General features: G+C 37.6%; 1 protein-coding gene across 1 annotated transcript in view; it reads left to right on the forward strand.

Annotated features, from left to right (window-relative positions):
- Positions 1–5,513: 5,513 nt before the first annotated feature.
- anos1b (anosmin 1b) overlaps positions 5,514–24,509 on the forward strand; it is a 36,393-nt gene continuing 17,397 nt past the window's right edge. Inside the window, exons 1-2 of the mRNA XM_024279376.2 lie at positions 5,514–5,858; positions 19,290–19,337. Coding sequence (XP_024135144.1) covers positions 5,538–5,858; positions 19,290–19,337 — 369 coding nt within the window. The 5' untranslated portion in view covers positions 5,514–5,537. The remainder of the gene's footprint in view (positions 5,859–19,289; positions 19,338–24,509) is intronic.

The following is a 24,509-nucleotide window of genomic DNA, read 5'->3' on the forward strand; positions in this document are numbered from 1 at the left end:
TTCATATCCATCCATCCATTGTCTTGACCGCTTCTTCCCTGTCGGGGTCACGGGGGTGCCGGAGCCTATCCCGGCTACTGATGGGCGAAGGCGGGGTTCACCCTGGACAGGTCGCCAGTCTGTCTCAGTGATTTCATATTTCTTGAAATTTAAATCACTTTAGCATTTTCCCCTAATTTTAAGCACTAAATGCAAAACACAGAAGTCGTATGAAGAACAGACAGAGGTACCATTAAACAAATTTTAAACTACTATTTTTAAATGTTTTTCACACATAGATGCACATAGAGAATTTATTGAGGAGGTAAAAAAGAACAAAGCATCAACCAAGATGACTGTAAAAGAACTGCACCACTACAAAAGCTGTGTCCCACATGGTCTGCAGACTTCAGTGGGAAATGATGAGCAGGCCCCTGTCAGGGGGGTTCACAGACGTAGTGTGAGCGTAAGAGGTCTGACAGGTACAAAATGGAAAATAAATGAAACGAAATGTAGATAAGGAGAAGGGCTATTCAAACGAGAGATTCCACTTGAGCGGGAGCCAACAAAGATGGATGAGGGTGAGGGTGATGTGCTGCCAGAGCGTGGTGGGGGTGAGATCCCTGACAGCTGGCTCTGCTCATGCAGCGCTGAAGCCTGTCCAGAGCTTTGCTGGGTATCTGCAAAGAGCTCCAGATGTGAAACAATAATGGTGTTGGATGAACTGTAAAAAGGGATGCTCTGACACATGTGTTTTTATTTACCCTGTTCAGTAAAAAAGAAAATGTTATAACGATGAAATAAAAATATTTAGGAATGAAAAGTATGACAGAAAAATATTAACCAGTTTGATATTTATATAGCAGAATGATATGATTATGATAGAGATCAATATTTAGATGAAAGCATCTTTTCAGAATGGACGCCTATGGTGAACTAATTAAGAAAAAGCAGATTAGTCATATAGCCGTTCTGAAAAGTGAATGACACCAGATGTAGAAAAAATCCTCTTAATAATGTAGACATGAACACTGTCATTTAGGGACTGAAACCACTAGCAGATGACACCGTTTAGATTTGGTGTGTGACATGTTAAATACATGAAGAATATCCTCCAAATTGAAAACAGCCTTCCTGCTTTAAGACCCATGAAAACAGATGATCTGGTTGATTTTGTCCCTGATCAAATACATTTGGTTGATATGATAAATGCACAGACCTCTTGGACCAGCTAATAGAATTTCATCATCAAATACTAACACACTCAAGCTTGAGTCTTATATGAAACAAATGGAAATCCATGCTTGTGCCTTTGCTGGTGAGTTTGACATTATCACACACTTTGTGGTCAAAATGAAGTTATAGGTCAGGAGTGTTTTTGTAGTTGTGCTCTAAAGTTCTCTTTGTGGACTATAATCAAAAGTAATGTGCTGGGAACAAATCAAACATTTGGAGGACAGATTGTCTTTGCTGATTCATAAGGATCTGATTGAACATTGTTTATGACTTCAGTTATTGATTGTAGCAGTTAGACATAAAGAACGAGTTGTTGAGAAATTACATCGTCACATAGTGGAAGGATAATTTTTAGATTTTTAGCCAAATAATCTCAAATGTTTTACAAAATCTAGTTGGTAGCTGATGACAGAGCTCTCTAAGGAATTGATTTAAATCATGTTTTATTGATCTAAATAGTGATTGCACTGTAAATGGTGTATACTTATAAAGCACTTTACTATCTACCTTGAAGGCCCAAAGCGCTTTACAGTCACAGACCCATTCACACACATTCACACACTGATGGTGGCTCCACTGCCAAACACTGGCACCAACCCTATAGCCACCAGGACACTGTGGAGTTGTAGTTTATTGGCCAGGGACACTGCAGCACAACCAAACCTGCAATCTGGAGAAAGTATGGTGCACTGGGGTTCTGTTATCTATTCTCATCAACTTCTCCTCTCCACTATTCTTTATCATCTCAGTTCTCCATACCTCTGTTTGGTGCAGTGTGATTCATGTGTTGTTCCTTGGCCGTGGACCTCGCCTCTGGCTCAACTTTCACCCCCAGCTGTTCCCCAGCTCCATCTGGATGAAGCCCATCTGCTATGCCATTCAACCATGTAGTTGAAGAGTTAGATAAGCTAATTCTTCTTTGACAGTCCTGGTACATCACTTGTCCATCCAGGGAGAGGATCCTTCCTTCACGTGGACTTCCGTGTGTTTTTGGACAATTATTGGAGTAAAGCCTATTGAGACAACTGTGTTGTGAAATTAGGCAACATAAATAAAATAAAATTGAATTGAATCTTCCAATCAGAGGTCAACTGCTCCACCTCTGCACCACCGCTGCCCCACATTGTGGTCAAAGACTGCTTAAAGGGTTCTGGTGATATGTAGTGATCCATTTAAGTGTCTGAGAATATAAGACTTTTTTAAGATTTCTCTTTGTTTTTACTCTCACTTCATCTCTCTTTGTGTCTTCTCATTCAAATCAAACACATTTGGTTTCAATCTAACCGCAGATTTAAACAGAGCACTCATGTGCAAATCATGTTTGCACATGGAAGTTCTTTATTCTGTTAATACTTTAGTCAGGGTTTTATTTAAATGATATAAGAGTTTCTTTGTAATGGAAATCCGACAAGAGTGTGAGAACGACAACATCAGTTTTATACTTTGAGATTCAAACATGCAAACATATGCAAACCATGTCTCAAAAGCATGCATTGCATTTGAGATCAGTAGGAATAACTTTTTTGCTGCTTTTATCTCAACTTTGAAACCAAAGACCTACATTACCTAATACAAAATTGTTTTTGTATTTAAAAGTTGAACACTTTTGCCTGTGCGCAAGCTTTAGTCTATGCTTTGACAAGCCTTATTTTCCCCTTTTTAATGTATCTTAAATTTGTATTAATGTAGCAATATTACACCATTTCATAATGATACTTGGGTTTGTTTATTTTCCTGGAATAGAATTAAGAAAACAAGTTATTTTTCAATGTTTGTGTGTTTCATCAGCTAGTTATTAACCAGTAAATTATACAATTTCTCTCACCTGGATAAGGACTTAATATTCATCAGTTCACAATCACTTTTGAAAACTAAAGATTTTCTAATCATTTTTTTCAGGCATTCATATCCTCATGTTGATAATTCCTGAGGGTTTGCTGCTTTCGTGCTATATGAATATATTTTCGTTTGGGACTTCTGGCAAGAGAAATCCCGATAAATCATCCCGATGTCACACATTACCATGGGCAGTGAAGAATTATGATACGATTAACCAAGATCTTAAGTTACAAACCTTGACATTTTTTTGTTGAAGGTTAACAAGCCAAAACTGTCGCACTAATCTACAGTATGCGTGCTTTTCCATACAGCATAAAATGAAAAGTCTGGTTTCCACTACCCCTGCAAATAACAGTTCTGCCAGTACTTACTAAATATTTATACGTCTCCATTTCCTTTAAATCAAAACTAAGGTGACTTTTTCTAGGTTTTATTGCCAGCAGAGATGACTCCACCACTGGGTTAGATTTTCATGTAAACAAATAGTGCTTTCAGCCCTGCGCCCTAAACATTTCAACTTGGCTCTGATCCTAGAAAGCACCACTTGATCTTGCTGTCAAGACGTGGTGACTAACACTCTGACTGGCTCTGTGACAGACACCAACTTCAACATGCTCTTCAGGTCTCTCATTAAGAATGCTCTTTTATTAGTTGAATAATTACTTTTTGAGAAAATTCCCAGACTATAAAAGGGTAGTTTGTGTTCACTGCAGGTAAAGTGTTAATATGTCTGGAACCATGTGGCCTATTAGACTGTAATGTTATTCATTGCAGCTGCTCTTCTCAAGTCTGTCTCAGTTGGATTTCTTTAAAAGATAGAGATAAGTATGCGCATATTAGAATAATTCAGTGATGGAAATTTCATTAAATTTGGTTGATAAAAATAGAAACTTTATGATGAAAGTTTGGCTGTTTGGTTATTTCTCTCCTGTCTGCCCAACACAAGGGACCATGAGACGGTAATGTATGATCTGGGTGGTGGTCGATCATCTATGAACCAATCCAGAGAAATCCCTCATTGACGTGGACATGGAAAGAGCCTGACCTTGAGCAGGAAGATGAGCAAAACCAGTTCCAAAGAATCAGGTTTGCCTCCATGCTCTAAAACTCAACATCTGTTTTGTCACAGCAGTGGTTAATGTTAGAGGTTCTTGTTGGTTTAGTTAGGGATGTGTTATATTCCTTGAAATGCAAACATCCCCCAAATTGTTCGAAGAAAATATTTTTAATTGATATTTCATCAATCATTTTGTTGATAGGTTGATATTTCAGACAAATTGTGCATTTTATGGTAAAGCACCAACTTTGTTATGGATGGATCTTAAGATTCTGTCATGTGTGAATGTGTGTGTGAATGGGTGAATGGGTCTGTGACAGTGAAGCGCTTTGGCCCCCGAAGGAGGGTAGAAGTATACATCATTTACCATTTACCATCATTCAAAAAAGCCTGTTTGCCACTAGAAAAAATTTAAATGGCGGCTTTTTGTAAAGATGGCGGCCATAAACTCAATTGTTCCAAAAATATTTGATGCCTATTTGCCCCAGTCTCAACAACATGGACTGTTCATGCACAGCATGCAGTTTTTTAACTCAAGGGGTACCTGCAGAATACTGTATTAGACATTTTTTATAAATCTTGGATTTTCTAGTGTTAAATATGGTTTTGTGAAAGAAGAGATCCCAAGTTTTAGTGCTTGTACCGCAAAATGCTCTATTAGTCAATGGCCAATGTTTTTCACACGTGTTTACATGCAACCAAGCACAAAAACTGATACAAATTCACGTTGGCCACATGCAATATACATGCAACCAAAATACATATTGCCTGGAGGTACTTTAACCCAAATCCTAACTCTCCCTTAATTATGTATATGGATTGTCACTTTTTATTTTAATAACTGTCTCCACTGAATTACCATTTTTGGTTGCTGCTACGATTCATAGTCGATAGGCCTATTGGTTTTGAAACGATCCGATTCACTGAACTAAAATCAATACAGGACATCATTTAAAAAATTTCAATTAAGTGTGACTCAGAGATAAATACCTGGTACTGAACAGGGCAGGTGAAGTTTTCCAGATTCCTTGCATTTTTTTTGCAAGATATATTAAATATGAGCACACACAAGTAAATAAGAATTAATGGTAAAGCCATTCACCTTTTTGTTTCATAAAGTTCAGCTCACTGTTGTTTTTCCACATCAAAATAATACAAAAGAGAAAAGATTGATCTGGATTGTAGGAATTGATCAGTTGATTAGATTAATCATGACTGTACATCCCTATTAAAAAGTAACTCCTTGCTGTAGTACTTCTACAATGTTTCTTACATCATGTTTGTGCTGAGGAGGGTCAAAAATACGTGTGAAAGAGAAGACACTAAATGGCGACGATATTATTGTTTTGGATGATTTCTCATTGCTGGCTTGTAGCACGTGCGCCGGTAGTGGGAGTGTCCACAACCAGGGGGGCGGGGTGGAGCCATGGAGCAGCGGGAGCTGAGCACAGGAGTACAGGAGGACGGGATTCTGAAGTCAGAGAGCGCGAGGGCAGGACGTCACAGACATTTGTGCCTTTCATTTGGCTTGTCCGGTTGTTCCAGCCGTTCGGCGATTAGCCAGGGAGCGATGACAATGCTCCGGGTCGGTTCTGTGTTGCTCTGCGTGGTGTTGGCGGTGAGCCGTGCTCGTAGGAGTCCAACGGAGCCGGAGGATGTTCAGGAGCAAATCAACAGCGCCAGATGCACATCCAGGTGCCTCAGCCTGCACATGACCCAGATAACCGCCGCTTTCAGACACATCCAGGTAAAACTCTGTTTAGCCTCGTGCCCATTACCGCGAGGCAGAAGTTGCAATGAATAATGAGTTGTACAAAATACAAATTAGGAGCAGGAAACATACAAAAACAACAAGAAAAAGTTGAACACAAACTTTTTTGTCCTGAGATACTTTAAGATACGTTAGTTTTTATTTAACAGTTTCTGTCTTTAAAAAAGTGTGTATTTAATTGTTTTTTCCTGTTCCATATTTACATGTAATTTAAGCCACATTTAGTGACTAACTTTGGTCATTTTATTTATGTTTGAAGCAGAAAACGTATAAAGGATTATTATTTATCAACAGCTCAACTTTGAACCCTTTATTGTTTCAATATTTACATTCATAGTACCTTGCACTTAACCCAATAACTATGAAGTGTTGATCTAATAAAAGAAAACGTATATCATTTCTTAACAGGTGTACTCAATTTGTCCTAATTAACTGTAATAATAATGAAAATTGTAGCATCAAGTAGTCATTTTTTTTGCCAACTCAGGTTGTTCAATTAAAGAGCAACTCTGATGAAAATGGTGTTTTTGGTGTTTTTAACATGTTCTCGTGGAATTTTCCTTATGATAAGAGACATCCTTAAAGTAAATTCAGCTTATTGTTACAGTTGTAATTGTGTTTTTTTTGGTATTTTTGTTTATTCCAATTGTGCTATCAGGAGCAGATGAAAAAATACAGTTGGAAATTAGCTTGTAGATGTGACACAGAAACTACAACAACAAGCCACGAGCTCCCTGCTCTGCCTTGTTGATGCATTCGCAGACAAATGGATTCATGTACGTCTGGGTTTACCTTGTCTGAGCTGTCGCAAAACTGTATGACTGGATAGCCCCAGTATAGCTCGCCATTTTTTGTTCCACCGCTAATGTTAGTTTAGGATTGTGATGAGCTGTAACCTAGCGGGAGAGATTGGAAAAAAAGGGATAATGGGAAGTTGGGTTAGGCTTATGCTGCAGCATTAGTCCCGCCCACAACTCAGTAGCTAATTTCTGATAAACCCCTTCCACTCTGCAGAAACTGTGTCCTAGAAGACAACACAGTTGTTGTTTTTTTCCAGCTTAGAACAGCACAAATTAGTTAAATAGCTAATATATTTTTAATTAGACCAAGAAACTATTAGAGTGGAACTTTAATGGATGTAGCAGAAATTTTATCCAATACATTATTATTTATAAGCAGCACAATCTAGGACAGTTGTACAGTATTTCATTCAGAGCACCCTGAACTTCCCTTATAACTATAAAGCATTGAACTAATAGAAGAAAAAGTGATCATTTCTAAATAGGTGCACAAATAACTGCACTAATAATGAAGATTTCAGCATTAAGTTGCAGATGTCTGAATTTGGGACATGTTATTTCTTGTATTGATATGTGTAACTCAAAAAATAATTTACATTCTTCCCCCCTATTGCACACTCATTTTAATGCAAAACTATGCCATATCTGTTAGCTAAAGTCAATTAAGTTCCTTAAAATAACTTCATTCCAATTCAGAACTCTTTTCCTTCCTCTCACACCCTGTTTTCTGCATAAAATGCATCAAGTCATGAGCGTATGCTTGGGTGTTGCACCTATCGGAACTCAAAGGAGCAGAGAAAAGTTTTGGCTGTTCGATTTTTAGGAATCCGCTACATTCCTTCTCTCGCAGAAATTGCAGGCACTTGTGCTGTGTTCTTTGTAGCAAGGAATGTCAAATTAATGTGGACATTAGGACATTACCAAGTTTGAAAAAGCCACTTATCGTTAACGGCTTCAACATGTGCATGCTGTGTAGTGGGTGGGAAAGTCATTAACCATTGAGTTTAGCCCCAGTGGCTTTGAGGTGTGTAGAGGAAAGTGTGTATTTATGCGTGGTTTGTGCATGTGTTCACATGTAAAAGTAAGGTTTGGTCCTTTTCTATCCTGAATAGACTTCACCACCTGTGCATGGGGTAATAAGAGTGGCCTTTGGATGACTTTGCAACACTGAGATTAGTCTCTGTACTTTTGTCAACCTGAATTGCTGGAGATATTGTTTTGGTCCAATATAATCGCATCACAACAGCAGCAGTAGTGAATATCCAACTGACTTTATGGTGGCAAGTAAACTGTATGTAAAGAGTTTCTGGATCCATATGTTTCAGACTTTTTTCTTGACATTAAGTCTTTTTTAATCATCGACTCTTTGAATCTTCTTTGTCTTATGGGTTGTCTCTTTTAGGTACTGTGATTTATCCTGGTAGCTCCAAACTCCATATCCTTTTACCAAAGTAATTAATGTCACAACCAGGTGTCCAAACCATCAAAATGTGCTGCCATTCATCTCTACCACAGTCTTCTTAATTGTTCTTTTCATTGTTGCTGATTCTAGTTTGTCACACCTGAAACCTTCCTCCCCCTGTTCCAACCCGCTTGCACAAGACTGTGTATTAAAATCCTCCACCATCTTCACCTCTCCTCCCTGTAAGCTCTGTGTCTCATTTGAGTCTCTTATTTACACACAAAAACTCTTCCTTGCTGCATTTATTTCCTTTCCAGAGGACACTTCTACCTCTCTAGATGCTCCTCCACCTGCTCCCAGGCCTCAATATAGATCACAATGTCATCTGCAAACAGCATGATCCACAGTGATTCCTGTCTTAACCTCATCTGTCAGTTTGTCCATTCCCACAGAAAACAAGGAGAAGCTCAAAGCTGATCCTTGGTGCAGTCACCTTCCCCTATAACTCCTCTGTCACACCTACAGCACATCTCATCACTGTCTTATAGCTCTCATGCATGTCCTGAACACTCTGCCACTACAGACTTCCCTGTACAAACCACAGCTCTTGTCATTTTGTCATAGGCTTTTTCTAGATCTACAAAGACACAACAGCTCATTTTGACCTTCTCTGCTCTTCTCCAGTAGAATCCTCAAACCAAATAGTGCATATGTGGTTCTCCTCCTTTTCCATGAAACCATACTGTTGCTCACTTCTGACCTCAGACTGGCTTTCACTGCTCTTTCCCATAACTTCACTATGTGAGTAATCATCTTGATTCCTCTGTAGTTTCCATAGTTCTTCACATCTTTCTTGTTTTTAAAATGAGCATCTGAAAACTCACTTCCTCAGACATCCTCATTCACTTTCCAAGATATTTTTAAAGAACCTATTTTGAAACTTTACTGCCACCCTTTTTTAATTCTTCCATACCTCCGCAGGTATGTTGTCATGACCAACTGGCTTATCATTCTTTTAAATCCCTTCCTCTCTTTGTCATCTTGCCACCTCATCCATCTCCCATCAGAACTTCCCCTTCTCTGGTTCACATCCCACATGGGGAACATAACCACTGACACCATTCAACATCACACCTCCATCTTCCAGCTTCAGACTCATCCCCCTGACACTCCCTTTGGCCTCAGAGGATTTTTAGCAGACATCACCTCCAAGATCAGTCCTACTACGTTCCTCTTTCAGCATAGAGGAATGGTGCAGTTTTATCACACCATGATAGAACAGCTTCAACCTGCTTCTAGTCTTTACACCTTGCTCCCTTTCCATCTGGTTTCTTGAAACACCCAGAAAATTCACCTTTTGGACACACCACAGCAAGTCAGCCAAATCTTTAGTTTTCCCTGTCAAAGTTCCAGCAAAGTTTTATACCCTATGTTCTTCACTTTTTTCCCCTTTACACACTGTTCACAAACTCACCTTCCTCCTTGGACCAACAGTAGTTCACATTCCCGGCACACTGTAGGTCAACAGGCAGTTGTTTCTAACTCGGGCCACAACTGATCTGGTTGAAAGTTCTGTTTTTGAAACGCAAGATTGATTTGACTTTGGTTTTACGTCAGATGCCCTTCCTGACACAACCCTCTGTATTTACTAAGATTCAGGACAGACACATGGAAGCAATGGATTCTATTATCGATTTAATTGTAATATCTTTGTCTAAATGCCTTGAAATATGTTTATGAGTTAGTAACAATAAATTCTTGTCTAAGATCTTGTATTATTTAAAAAAAAAAAAACAAACAAGGAGATGGGACATTTCTTTTGTAGAAATTGTTCATTTACTTTTGCTTGAAAAGAGCCTCGTGTTCTTTTCATTATGCCAGATGCAGGAGATCATCCCACTTCATTACAAACGCCCTTTTGATATAGTCTTGGGTCATTTCTTTTAATGCCTCATTTCAAAAGTAATTGGTCAAACTACAGCAGTTGGTGAAAGATATTTTTATTAACAGGAAACATGTGTCTACACTTTTGATGGCAAACTGTCAGGTCTGTACAAAAGGAAGGTGACAATCTGGCACTGATAATGAAAGCTGTATTAGTGAGACTGTTTTAGTTGTAGATTTTCATAATTATTGGATCTTTTTAGTTTTTTTTGTTGTCAATCTGCTGTTACAAGTCCTAAAGGTTTTTGTCTTCATACTCAAATAGGCTGTATGGATATAAATCTAAAGCAAGAGAAATCCCTCTGGAATTACTAATGCTGCCTTGGAAAATTCTAAATCCACAGGGAGAAACTATTTGAATGAAAAGCAACTTAACACACTCAAAATGTTTCCATGTGTGCACCTGACTTTCAAAGAGGAATTTAGGCCAAGTCATTGTTTCTATATCCTCCAACCAATTGAGACTTTGTGAATGGCGCACAAAGGTTTAGATTTTTTGTCTCTGCTTCACTTCATTGCACACTCATTAATCTGTCAAACTGTACTGCATCTGTTTAAAAAATGAGTTGCTAAATGTTACAGAATAAGAGTTTGACAACATTATATAATCTTTGATCTCTTCAACAACAAGGCGAAGAAAATTGCATTTTATGCCAGGCATTACAGGGCCTATACCATGCTTTTCTTAAGTCTTTCAGAGTAAACAGTATATTACCTTTGGCACAATAAAGAAAAAAATATTTATAAAATGCGAGTTATTTTCATTAGCTTTTTTACTATCCGGAAGAAAGACGCCTCAGTCTCTGTGGCTCCGCCTTTTGCTGCTTGTGGGTGCCGCCCAATTCATGACGTGCTCCTTGAGCCGGCCTCGGCATTGTGCTTTTGGTTCGTCCGCAAAAACAAACAACATCCAAACTAAGGCAGATGTGTGTGTACCGTATATGTGCCTTAAGTTGCCCTGCCATCAGTAGTGATGGCCGGGGCTAGTGGCTGAGCTACCTGAGCGGCTGAGCACTGCTAGCTGAATGGCGAAGTGAACTGCTAAGTACTGCTAGCAGAGCAGAGAATTTTGTTGTCTATGTTAGCCTGGGGGCGGGTCTGGCAGTGTGGACTCTTCCTCAAAGGGGCTGTTCTCACTTTGTTACATCAACTAGTGCAAACCTGTTCATTTTCGTATGCAGGTTTTTAGAGGATTTCTTAGAAATGCATGAACGGATCAAAATACCGCTTTAGGGTTGTTTATAGTGAGAGAGGAACGGTATAATACACGTAAAAGCTCAAAAAGTTGATTTTGCATGGCATATACCTTTTAAAGCTTATTTTGGAGTACTTAAAGTCCCACTCCAACCTATTTTTTTCCGTTGTAAAATTGTTCCCATTGTTCTTTTAATTATGATTATACCGTTTTTATTCAAAATCCAAAAATCCTGAGTCATTTTTTAATACATATTTTCTGGACATTTGCAGTAGTTCATTAGAACTTTTTTTTGCATTGCACCCTCCCATGCAAGCTTATAGCCCCAAGCTAACATTAGTGGCACAAAAAAAATGGCAAGTGATATTGGAGGTAAACAAAGACGTACACAAGGGGGAATCTTAACTTCACTTATTGTCCTCCATCATGAGAAAAATGCTACTAGAGCATTTTAGAAAACACGAATTTCATTGGAGCGGGACTTTAAACAGGCAAATGTGCATGTACAACCATGGTCTGTTTCCTCACATCTACATCTGTCCTCAAACCTTTATTATAACAGCTTGGGGAGCAATAAGTTAGATCTTTGGGGAAAACTAGAACACATAATCTAAGGAACAGAATACTCAAAAACTCTTTTTGACAACACCTCCAGCAACTGCAGCATCAATGAGGACAAACATCTGCAGTCATCTGACTCTCTGCACACCAAGTCCCATACAGTCGCTTTGCTTCTTCTGGCAGAATGTCGGTGAACCCTGTGTTTTTGGCTCTTTTCCTTTGTCTGTGTGTGGCTAGTGTGTAGCCACTAAACTGTGAGTCACCAGTTTTCTATTTACACCTCTCCCTGCTGCATCTCTGGGTTTTCCACTACTTTCCCTTGCATGGTGTAATAGTGTAATTATAGCTCTTTTGTGTGTAGGAGAGTGTATGTGTATGTGTGTGTATGCTGTCATATTCCCAAATTCCTCCTTGATGTAACTGCTAAAAATAAGAAAAAAGCAGCTCTCCATCATCGCCTGCATAGTTGCATCTTTTTGCGCATATGAAGTAGATCAGTTTAGACTTTGCGTCTTGAACACAGATGTCTCCAGTCCTGACGAGTGGATAGTTTATGGTTGGGGCCAAAGATGAAGGGCAACAAAAGACTGAATTAGACGTTGTGTATTTTTTGTTTGCATGTACATGCATGTAGGTAACGTTGTGTGTCCCGGCAGCTCTGCGGTAGGTAGCTCAAATAAGCCCAGAGGTCAGTCTAGTCCTGAGAGAAAAACACAGTCAGTTCAGGTTGCATGGGGAGAGGTAAGGGGATAAAGGCAGGTAGACGAACTCGGTCAAGCATGAAGACAGACACAGCGATATAAAGATTGGAGAGCAGACAGGCGAGATACACTGACAGGGTGTCACAAGCAAAATGAAGACGGCCTCCATCGCAAGCTGATACACAGGTGGGAGAAACAGGCTACTATGCAGACAGGTGAGCATACAGGCAGGTATAGGGCTGAGTGATGGTAGGAGACAAAAGCTTGTGTGATTCATCGTAGAGGTAAAGCTTTTGCAGCTTTATTACAGCCCTGACATCTGAGTAGAAGAACCAGGAACAGATGGGGATAAAAATTTAGCTAGTATAAAAATGACTCTCACCTGAAACCAGAGCAAGAAATTCCATAACACTGAATCGCAGACCAAGAAAGCTTCAGATAATCTAAAAAAATGGACAGGCAGTTAATATTTGCTGTTTTAGTCTATTCTTCTCACTGATTACTTATGAAACTGATAAATATTCCTTAGTCAGAGGTCAGAAATGCTCTACAAACAGGACATTTTTCCATTTTTAGTGCCAGTAATGTACTTCAGTGTAGACTGTGTGTAATTGAGGCTTAAACAACATTCAGTGTTGTTTTTATTTTGCTCCTTGTTTTTATTTCTCCACAAAGTTTCAAATAAACTGATGGAGAAGTAACAGTAGCCCGATGGTTTAAAACCATTTAGCAACCACTTTGTTGTGACATTTGTCGTTCACAGGATGCGGGCCACCACAAACCTCTGAACACGTAAGCATGGAATTGCACACATGGACTAATTAGGGAGTTTCTGACGGGAATGCTAAGCCTTTGGTTTGGAATTTTTGGGAAAACAAAAACTTCAAATTTGTTTAAACGGGAATTAGCCATGATTCATGTCTCAAATGCAAACGTCGTTTTTGTTTCTGGTCATCTGTGTGTAATTAGTAGAAATGAAGCTTTTTGTTAAATGTGCTGCTCTTCACTACAAACACTGACATAATACACGTGCACATACAGTGTATAAAATGTACACTTTTTTTATTATTCTTCTCACTAACTCACCCTTTAATTCCTGCATCTGGAAGAAATGTGTTTTTATATCTGACATTCATACAGTGCACAGCTGTGCGAGTGCATGATGACTGTGCACATGCTCCTCTGTGAGTATTTAAGTCAGTGGTTGATATCAGGTTGTTGATTTCTGTGGGCAGGCATGAGAGACATGTGGAAGTCCTTTAGTTCAAGTTTTTCTGACTCTGACGGTCAGTTCTGTTTCTGATGGGTCTTTTGTGACAGACTTATTGAAGCTGCTAAATGCTCAGAGGAAATATATAATTAAAAGAAAATTTGTGTTTTGTAAGTTTTCACTTTGTCATAAATCATATCCAGCCATCCCCTGAGGAAAAAAAACATGCTGGCTAAATATTAGCCTGATGAACACAAATTTTATTGCAAACTCTTTCGCAATTTCCAATTTCAACTGTTTTTCTTTGCTCCTTTTGACATCCTCAACGTCCTGCTTTTCTTAGTCTCCCACATCCATCTTGTCTTCTATTCATCCAGTCAGCATCTGCCAATGCTCTTCACCTTTTTTCCCCCCAAGATGTTTTGAACATGTGCAGTTGTTTTGCCACAGACAGAGTATCATGCACTCTGGAACCTTATGAAGCTTCACTTTGACCACCGTTTCACAGCCAAAAGGCACAAAGGTCTGTTTACACTACCTTAATTGCTTCTGACAGCAAATATGTCCCATGAAATTTGCTTGGGATGAGTGTGTACATGTGGACATCCACATGTGTGATTATTAATATGCAGTTTGAGCTGTAGGGCAGGGACTGGGACTGGGACTGGAGGGATGCTACGGCTAGAAAAAGAGAGCGTGAAAGATGAACAAAGAGGATAAAGATATGAGGCCAACAAGGGAAAAGACGGCTTTAAATCTTCTCTGTGAAAGTCTGGAGATATTTAACTGCTTTCTACGCCCTCTTTAGCATCTAGAATTTATCATCACTATCGTTTTTCAAGTTCTCTCTTGTTATTTTTATAGATTCTAGCTGAAATGTAAAGAGTTAAAAGGGTCTGAGTGAAAGACCAGGAGCAACTTGATCTTGATAAGTAATGGCAGAACAAAAATATATATATATATATTCAGTGAAATACATTAAAAGTTTGCTTGTCCTTTCTTAACTGCTTACTGATTAGATCTGATTGAAATCAGACTGATATTAAACCATCATAACAATACTTTTAAAGCTTTTTAGTCAACTTCAATGTAGATTGGGTGTGTTTTAATTTGAATATGATAAAGAGCACATGTGAGATTTTATTTTGCATCTACGCAGGCTGCATAGGGCTACCCTTGATCATTTCAATGAAGCCCAGGTGTGTGTTGGCCATAAAACCCAGCTGTCCAGTCCGAATGTAAAACATGTGGATCAGAATTTTTCTTTGTGTTGACAAGCACAACAAGACTCAAGCAATTGGCGCCTATCTAGTTTTCGTTGTGATCCAAAACTACTTTTAATGTAAAAAAAAATGTCTTTGTGAAACTACAAAAAAACTATTATTTGGTTCTGAAAAATTTTGGCTCATGTTGCATTTTCCAATCTAGTTATTTAGATTATAATTTCGTGGTCATGGGTCAGGATTGTCAAACAAAGAAAAATTGTAAAATTGCATCAACTGGCACACCAACTCCACACAAAAACAAAGAAGAAAAACAAACTGCATCCACTGCTGCCTGATACAGATCCTAAAAAAAAGACGAATGCTGTGTCCAAATTACCTCCTTAATCCTTAATAACTAAACTAAAACTGTATATGTAGGACTATCTAGTGTCCTGGATTTTAAAAGCAATTCAGACACATGCTTACTATTTTATTTATTTATTTTTTTTAACATCAAGTATGACCTCATTGATTTCAAAAGTCTAATCAATATGAGCATTTTATGACATCAATTCATGACTGCACTGTGATATGAATTTGAAAACGTTGTTGGTCTATTTAAAAATAAAATTTAAACAATTTTTTGGGGCAAAAATTGTTAAAATGCAGGGCATCGTGGTCTATATTCGCTAATGTAGTGAGCATCGATGCACATTGGCTTTTTGCAAAGACTTTTGGAAAATTTCTAGGAGCATTTGATTTTTGGAATTGTAGATTCGGACATTACTACAAAATGGCAAACGCACTATATAATGACTAGTGTTGGAATTCAGACATACCGAATGTTGTCCTTAACAGACAAAAATTGTACTTCCTTTGGATCTAAATCAGGGTTCTCAAACTCAACTTATCTTGGGGCCACTGAAGGCAGTCTTGCTGAGGCTGTGCCGTATGGGATTCCATTTGTGCCAAAAATATGTTTTTGTGTCCACTGTCCATATCTTTGGTCCATTGTCTACTAAACAAGTTTATTGAACATTTATTCATGTTTATGTACTACTAAGCAAAATGTGTGTGTCCTGTGAAACAATGGGAGCAAACAATGCTAGTATTTGTTGCTTAGGACTGACAATCAGATCCAACAACAATAGAAAAATGCAAAGTTTTAAGCATAAAGCAAGCTGAAACATCACAGTGCTAATACAAAGTTATCATCAGAGAAGGATGGACGCGCAGAAAATATTGCTTAGTAGACATTAAACTTTCATATTAAGGTGGGGTCCCTCAAATATCATCTTGGGGGCCGCAAATGGCCTGCGGGCCTCCAGTTTGAGACCCCTGACCTAAATAGTAATAACAATCTTCCTTTTTTTGTAAACATCACAGACTTTACTTTTGATTTGACCAAATGAAAGCTAAGGTGACCAAGCATGCTGCCCAGTGAAGCACAACTTGTTCCCTACTTGGGTTGGCTCAATCAAATTACATTCCTCTTAGACATATTGTGCCTGTTAGAACAAGGTAAATGCAAGATGATGGGATAGAGCAGCTGCTTAATACTCAGAGATGCGACAAACTCAGATTTTGAACCTTCAAACTGCATTTAGGGTCAATATATCGAGATGCAATCCAAAAACGTGTAATTCATGCTAAGTCACTTTAAGTTCATCCCACATTATGACATTATTCTCATTCTCCAGTAGTCAAAAGGGATTTTTTTTGGTAATAAATGTGTATATTACAGTGTACCACACCCAAGGAACACAATGTTGCATCAGTTCAGTCCCTTTTTCTACTCCGATGTTTGCTGTGTGTTTAGGATTTACCTCAACACCCCCGTTTTTCGTCCTAATTCCGTGGGAAATTTTCTAAAAAGCCCATTGTTGACATGTGCTGTGCCATGTACCAGTGGGAAGACTGGGCTCTAAAAATCAAAATCAATTAGTTTAAAATCACAGATTACCCTACAGTTATAACTTGTGTAGAGCAGCCGTGTTAAGAAAAAATATTTCCTACTGAGTCAGGGAACTCGATCTGCTTAATCTGTCTTTCATTACAAAAGAAGTAACCATGATTACTGCATTATTCATGGATTGGATACTGCCTGTATAGAAGCATTTCTGTGTTAATTCAAAATCATTTTTAAGGAATTAAAAAAAAGGTTTATTTTAAAGAAGATCTTTCTTTAAGCTCTTTCTCCTTGATCTTCCTGGTGTTTGTCAATTCATAAAGATTGCAATCATTACTTTAAGGATCTACTGGTCTGTTGAGTCTTCTTATCTATGTCTGTGGGGGCTGGTTTATTTTTAGTGGAGGCCTTATCCTTTTTAACTAGCACAGCTTACTGTTAAGCCAAATGTGTCTGCACCATCACAGTCAAAGTGTTAAAGAGATGGAAGCATAGCGAAAACAATCTTGTTTCTCATTGAATTGAAGGTATCATGCACTTTTCGGTGATCAGCTTGTATCTATATGGCAGATTATTTATTTTTAGAGATGACCAGTTTGATATTGATATTTAAAAAGCAGCTCAGACCACTGAAAGCAAGGTTTTACTAAATCAGTAAGTGAATCTGGTGAGAAGATTTTTGAAAAGTACAGGTAAACAATATATTTTTCACCTTAAAATTCCAGACCATCATCTTTTGATCTATTGTAAAAGTGTTCCCAGTGATTTTTTTTTTAGTTATGATTATAAAATTTTTGGCAGAATTGGGAAAAAAAACAAACAATTGTTTTCTAGGACATAGTTTCTGCAGAGCAGCAGTAGTTCTTCAGAGATTTGTGACACAGGATGCCACAAGGACATATTAAAACACCAAAAACATGATTTTCATTGGAGTGGGTCTTTAAGTTGTTGGGAACTGTTCAAGGCACCCTTTATACAAGGATGTCTGATTAACCTAAATAGCCTGTGATGAATACAAGTAGTGAAAGAATCCAGTCAATATTTATCTAAATTCCTTAGCCCTTTAATCTTTAACATTTTAGCTGAGTACTGTTACCCAGATTATAACCCTGTAACCTTTAACAGACCAAGAGCACAGACTACTAAGGAAAATATAACAAAAAACGTGTGTGTGGAGTTATGTTCACTACCTTGTTAGTACCTTTTCTGTTCTAATTACCAGCCCTATTAAGACCAGTTATTCTTACAGGAACTTGAGACTTGTCCAAAAAGAGAACAATGTGGATCTAAATTCTATATCTGGTTAGATTTAGATCAAAGAAACAGTGGAAACAGAGTATGATATCCACTTGTGCAACGGCTAAATTTAGTTTATCGGATAGGTTAGATTGTATGTCTGAAAGGAAGTCAATGCTATGTTCTTATTCAAGAATAGCTGTTTCAACCTGCATGTTTGTAAAATACGGGCTAAATACAGCTCACTCTGGAAGGGCTTTAAAGTTGTTAAGGTGGCTTATCCTACTCTCAAACACGCGCAAAGTCAAAACAGACTCACAACAGAACAGATACACGAAAACTCGCACACAAGTGCCATAATGGTTGTTTTGAAGTTGCTCAATGATTGCTTCATGATTGTGCTGACTAAGACGAAGCCATTTGGTGAGAAAAGCAGTTATTTAGCAAGGAAAGCTATTAGTTGTCTTGCACTTAAAGTGCCAGGAATCCTGTGTCCTCACTCTATAGGAGCTGGAAAAGACTGGTTCAAATAAAATAAAGCACCATTTTTTTCCCCAACTTTGTTGTTAACTTGCATCTAATTTTAGAGTCTTTGCCTTTGCCAATTATTTACTATACAACTCCATTGTTACCAACATTTCCAATCTTGTTTAGACCAGCATAAGGATCTTAAATCAAAGTTTCTCAATTGACTGTCAATTTTAGACCATCAGTATCCCAGAAAATAAACAAACTTTGTTTGAATGATCTGGCAATATGGTTGACAAACAATGCCATCACTTTATTATTTCAAACCTGCAAACAGCCACTAAAGTTTATTTTTTTTTCATTTTGTTTTGATACTTTTTTTCTGTAGTCAGTTTGAGCTAAGATGTCAGCTCAGTTACAGGAGTTGATCCAGCCATGATTACTCATGGTATTACCTTACCAGTTAGCTGCTTGCACACATGAACACATAAATCCTCATATAAATAGAAATGTCACTTAGTAACACATTATCTGTCTAAAATTCGAACTGCAAAAAAGGAAGTGACCAAGAAAATAATTAAAGAGGAAAATGGTTGTATGTCTTATCATGTATTGTCTTGTCCATAGAGATTTCTATGGCTTTTATTTAGGTCATAAAACAGTGAGAGAAGTGATTCTTGTTTTCTTTAGTATAAATACTTGCAACAGCCATTTCATTTTAAACAAATGTGTTTTTCCATGATTTTTTTTCTAATGGTTTTCACTTTCTGTTACAGAGTGACCAGGTTCTGGTTTGGTGTGAAAACCACAGACGCTGTGCACAGGTAACCACATTCACAAACTTTGTACTTTGTATGTAAGGCCTCAATAGAGATTTACACCATACTTCCAACATCATAATCAATTCATTGCTAATCTTTCTATTTACGAAGGTTTTTTTGTCGTCAGTGAGTGTCAGAATTTGGATCATGTCTGTGGTGTACATGTCTCTTGATTATTTATTGATTTTTGTATTTTTTACTAAATTCTTTACTAAATTATATATTTAATTATTTTTAAAAATAAAAAATAGTTAAAAAAAAATAAGAATAAACTGCATATACGTTTTTAGATCAATTTGGTTTCATTTGGTGCCAAACAAAACTGTTTTACCACTCTTCTTTAAATGACACACCCATGATGGCCACTGACAAAAGGTAATTTGAAATAAACAAAAGTTATGCGAAATTGGGTCTCCTAACTCAATACAGCAAAGATTCATATCAGTTTTAACCTCTTCATGCTTGAATTTAGTTAAAATTATATATAAAAATAATATTCGATGTTTTTCCCTTTTAAGGTGATGCTAAATTAAGTCCTGGATTTAATGTTACATTGGAAATTAGCATCATATATCATGAAGTTAAAGAAGGTTAAATATTTTTATCATTTGAACTTGGTGATAATTTCTTTAGAAATAGAAAAGGTAGAATTTTAGGTTAAAATTTTATATTTTTATGTCTTTCCTATTTTCAGTTATAATACAGTGATTATTAATAATTTTCTTCAGTCATTACCACTACCAGAGGACTTCTTTGCATTTGTTTGCGTGTACTGAATACATTTTTTTCCATTAATGTGAGTGTTTTATAGTCATTTATGTCATTTTAAAAGAGAGGAGGGAGTTTTTAGTTTTGAACCTTATATAAACCTCATTTAAAGACTGGACAGGGTTAAGGAGGCTGTTATTGATATTTTTATCCATATAAAATATGGATTGTAGCCTCAGTGAACTTCTACCTACTGACTTTTAATATCAATTACTTCTTAAAAATATTCTGTCTGGTTCTTTATTGATGTATTTTATTAACTTTAGCTTCAGGGTCAAACCAACTCAGCTGGAAACAAAGTCATGTTTCACTTCTTACAACATTTTACAAACTTTGTTACAAATTCATATGACAGCAGAATAAAGGGAACACTGCGGCTGCATTCAGAGCTCCACTGCACGTATTTCAGTGGTGACTGCGTGCATTTATTATGGGGTCAGGAGAGGTTAATGTCAACAGCGGCCTGGAGCACCACTACTCAAAAACTTCCAGCAGCTAACCGTTAGACAGGAAACTGAGCAGAAACATTGAACAAAGCTTTTACATACACTTGATCCCACTCCACCCAAAAAATGCCACTGCTTTTGTGCCTTTGACCTTTGCTTCTGTGAGCTGTCTGTGTTGGTTTCAATAAAGACACACTATAAATATATAAAAAATGTGTATTTTTTTTATGATAAATATTTGTATTATAACGTTGAATTTTGGTTTTTACGTAGAGTAGTTTAATCTAACTTAACAACAAGAGCTATGTTTTATTTGAACAAAAGCTTTCTGTCTCAGCCTGAACTGATCAGACGTGGAGCAAAGTTTTTCATTCGCACTTCTTTGATACTCTGTTGAAAGTGGATACTGCCCAATTTGTAAAGCTCATCATGCTGAGCCAACCAAAATAAATAATTTTGTAGAGCACATATTTCAGACTTCAGCTCTAACTGTCAAGATGAATCAAAATAACTAATTGTGCAGCAGAGTGTTCCTGACGGGTTTAAGGGTTTGGAGGTTTGTGTTCATTGAGGGTTGGAAAGGTGAAGAGATTATGCAGTTTGAGAGCTTATGGTCTTTGCTCTTTACTAACATGGATTTTGTTCTATATGTAACTTGTTTAAACAGAGATCTAAAAAAATAAAGGCTTAAAGTGATCTCAAGAGATAAAGTTATAATCCTGAAGGAGCGTTTTTAATTATCTCAATCAGGATGTTTTGAATTTTTGAAGCTTTTAAATTCCAACGTTTTTTGTGCTTTAAGCTTAAAGTTCTGTTTGTTTCTTCACAATGCTTCTATTGTTTGTAGAAAAACTCAAATACGGCATTGTAAAGAAGAGGACACACTAAAACATTTAAATGTTAGTAAATCTATAAAGCTCCATATTTACCTATTTGTAACATCAAAACATTTTTGGAAGATAAAGACCGAGAGCAAGTCTTTGGGGAATTGTTAGAAACTGGAGGTGAAAGAGCCAAAACCAGACATTTAATAAATTAACGGAAACATGGCAAAACCATAGGAGCAACAAAATAGTGAAAAAACAGGTTAAAAACATCACCAAAACAAACAAAAGCACAGAATCCTCACAGTACTGCCCCCCAAAAGGGTAGATCCCAGATACCCAAACACCTGAAAGGAGGAGACCTGCAGGAACAAAACAAAAACAAGTCCAGAAAACAGTGAAAGTTCCTGCAGCCAAACAAATGTGAGGGACATTCCCTCTTCAGGAACAGGCATGAAGAGGAGCAGTCTCAACTACTTTCCCCAGGGACAGGAAACATGAGGGTGAGCAGTTCCTGGTGATCATCCTCCGGAACAGGAAACACGGAAGAGGGGGATGATTGGCAGCCATCCTCGGGGACAGAGAACATGAAGTGTGGCCCCAGCGACTCTTCTCAGGATTTAGCACATGAAGGAGCAGGCCCGGCGACCCTCCACAGGGACAGGAGGAAACTTCAAGGATCGCACCAGCATCTCCGCTCAGGAACGGGTGAACATGGAATGGCATGTCTTCAGTATGACAGCAGCAAAGCCCCTCTGACATGACATGGACTGCAGTAGCAAAAAACCCTGCTACTGCAACAAAACCTTTTCTACTGGGTCCAAGATGGCGGCTGAAAATCCTTTACTGGAAACGAAAATTGTCAAACATTATTTATTGGAAGTGGAATTTCCACAAGTTTTCAAGAGTTTTATTACAACTTTTTGATGTGAATAGTTTAGTGTTCAGGATTAGCTTAAAATCTGTCAAAAGAGGGTAAACGTTTTATTAATTTAAAAAATGTCATTATCAAAAGTGTTCAGAATTGTAAAACGGTTAAGACTTTTACATTGGACCAGTGTTTACTTTTGACAGCAGTTAACATCAACCCTTTACACGATCACTGTGAATCAGCTTATTCTGTCGCAGACAAAAATGGGTTTGCGCTACAATATGACACTTTCTATAAGTCTATTGATCGTGCAAGGAATTACGGCATGTCAAAGAGCATTGTGGGTTTTGGCAGAGCCCTCAGGCCTCCTTCAGATGTTCGGGCCATTCAGTCAGGAAATGGAGGTGAAGGACCTAAAATGGAGGAGACCAGGTTTAGTGACTGAAACTAAAACATTCAATAAATAAACCACCGGTGTGACAGAACAGGATAAAAAAAAAACCAAGCACAGAATTTTCACAGGAATAGAGGATAATGTGAAATGTAATTGTAATGTAACCTAATTCTACTTCATTTTCTAAACTCAGATCTAATTTTTAACCTTTTTGGAGAATATCGTCTGTGCCAAAGCACACAATGTTACTCTTATGGCTCCAACCTCCATGATGACCTTTATGAAGCTGAAATACGACAGCATGAATTCCACTGCCTTGTTTTAGCGTTTCTTCTTAAACATGACCAGTTTCTGAAGAATACCATAAAGCTGATTCATTCAGATGTTCTAAGCACTGACACCAACTGGACCTGTAGTCTCTTACAGCCATAGTAAATCTGGCCAGCTGCCTCTTCACCTGGGAGAACAAGGCAGAAGAAATGTTTGGTTCATTGTGTTTCCTAATCTGGGGGTGACGCTGTTAAAGTTTATATGTAACAATCAAAGTGCATCAAGAAAGGTGATGGAAGAAAGAGTTTGGAATATGTGTGGCTGGGTTTAACCTTCATTCTTTTTAAAGCCTGTGATCTCTTTCATCCCTCTGGAATAAAAAATCTGTAAAGTGGAATATGACAAAAGCAGAAAAATCAACATTTGGTTTCATTTAAGAAGGTGGCTTTGGAACATTGTTAATACAAAACAATAAATATACTTTGAAAGCCAATTTTCCTCATTTATCCACTCACCCTATGGGCATGTATGGAGAATGAGTCCATCTGGTGTCTCTGTAGCTCCTTTACTCCATCTTTTCATCATTTTTTTTGTCTGGACCTGTTTCACTATTTGATCTTTTTTTCCATTTTTAACTGACACTTCTTTACCCTTTTCATCCACCTCCCCCCTTCACTGCTCCATCTTTCTCCTTACTCCGCTGCAGAGTGTGGCTGTCATCCCTCTTTTGTGGCAGCTGAGGGCATAAAACAGCAGGGAAGTCCAAAGGAGGGCGGAGAGACAAACTTTGTGTGTGATTAATTCCTACACAGAAATCTGAGGAGCCTTTTTTACAATTTGTACAAACATACAGACATGGAATCATTATTAATCTAGTCTTTGTTGTTACATGTGTTGCTATGTTAAGCGGTAACAAAGTCGACCTGTGACCCAAGCTGTGTAAAAGCTTTCTTATACAAGCTCATCTCGCTAATTTCAACTGTTTTTTGCTACCCAGTTGGAGTGATTTAAAGCAAGCAAGTGGTATTTGTACGTAAGATGTAGGTTTTCCTTTTTTTTCTATTAGTATTTTTTTGTCTAAATGTCAGCGAATTAAGCTTCAAATACTTTTTGTTATAAATGTTTTAAATTAAGTTTATTGAAAATAGCAACTTAAGTGAATTTATTTTTAAATTTGGCTGCAGTTAAAGAGCAAAAAATAAAAAAAATCTAAATCCTTCCTTTGCGTTATATACTCATTAAAGCATTGGTAGTGTGAAAATAAATCAATATTTAGAATAAAAAACTCTATAATAAAATTGTGAAAAGAAGAAAAGTGAATGAATGATGATACAAATGTGTTGCTGATGAGCAGCAGGTTTGGTTGAGAGAAAACCCTCTGGGTAACTGCTCTGTAAAGGAGATTTTGACAACCATAAGCTTAAAGCTCCCAGAGGATCACATCAAACTCAAGTATCTGGTTTCACTGCGTACATGTGTTGTTTTATCTGGGAGAACTCATCTTTTATCAGCAAAAGACTAAAAAGTGACAGTAACTTTAAGTTATTAAAAAGTAAATTTTGTTATTTTTGCTTCACATTTTCTCTCAAAAAGACAGTCCCT

The sequence above is a fragment of the Oryzias melastigma genome, linkage group LG4 (genome assembly GCF_002922805.2).
Source record: "Oryzias melastigma strain HK-1 linkage group LG4, ASM292280v2, whole genome shotgun sequence".
Classification (NCBI taxonomy): domain Eukaryota; kingdom Metazoa; phylum Chordata; class Actinopteri; order Beloniformes; family Adrianichthyidae; genus Oryzias; species Oryzias melastigma.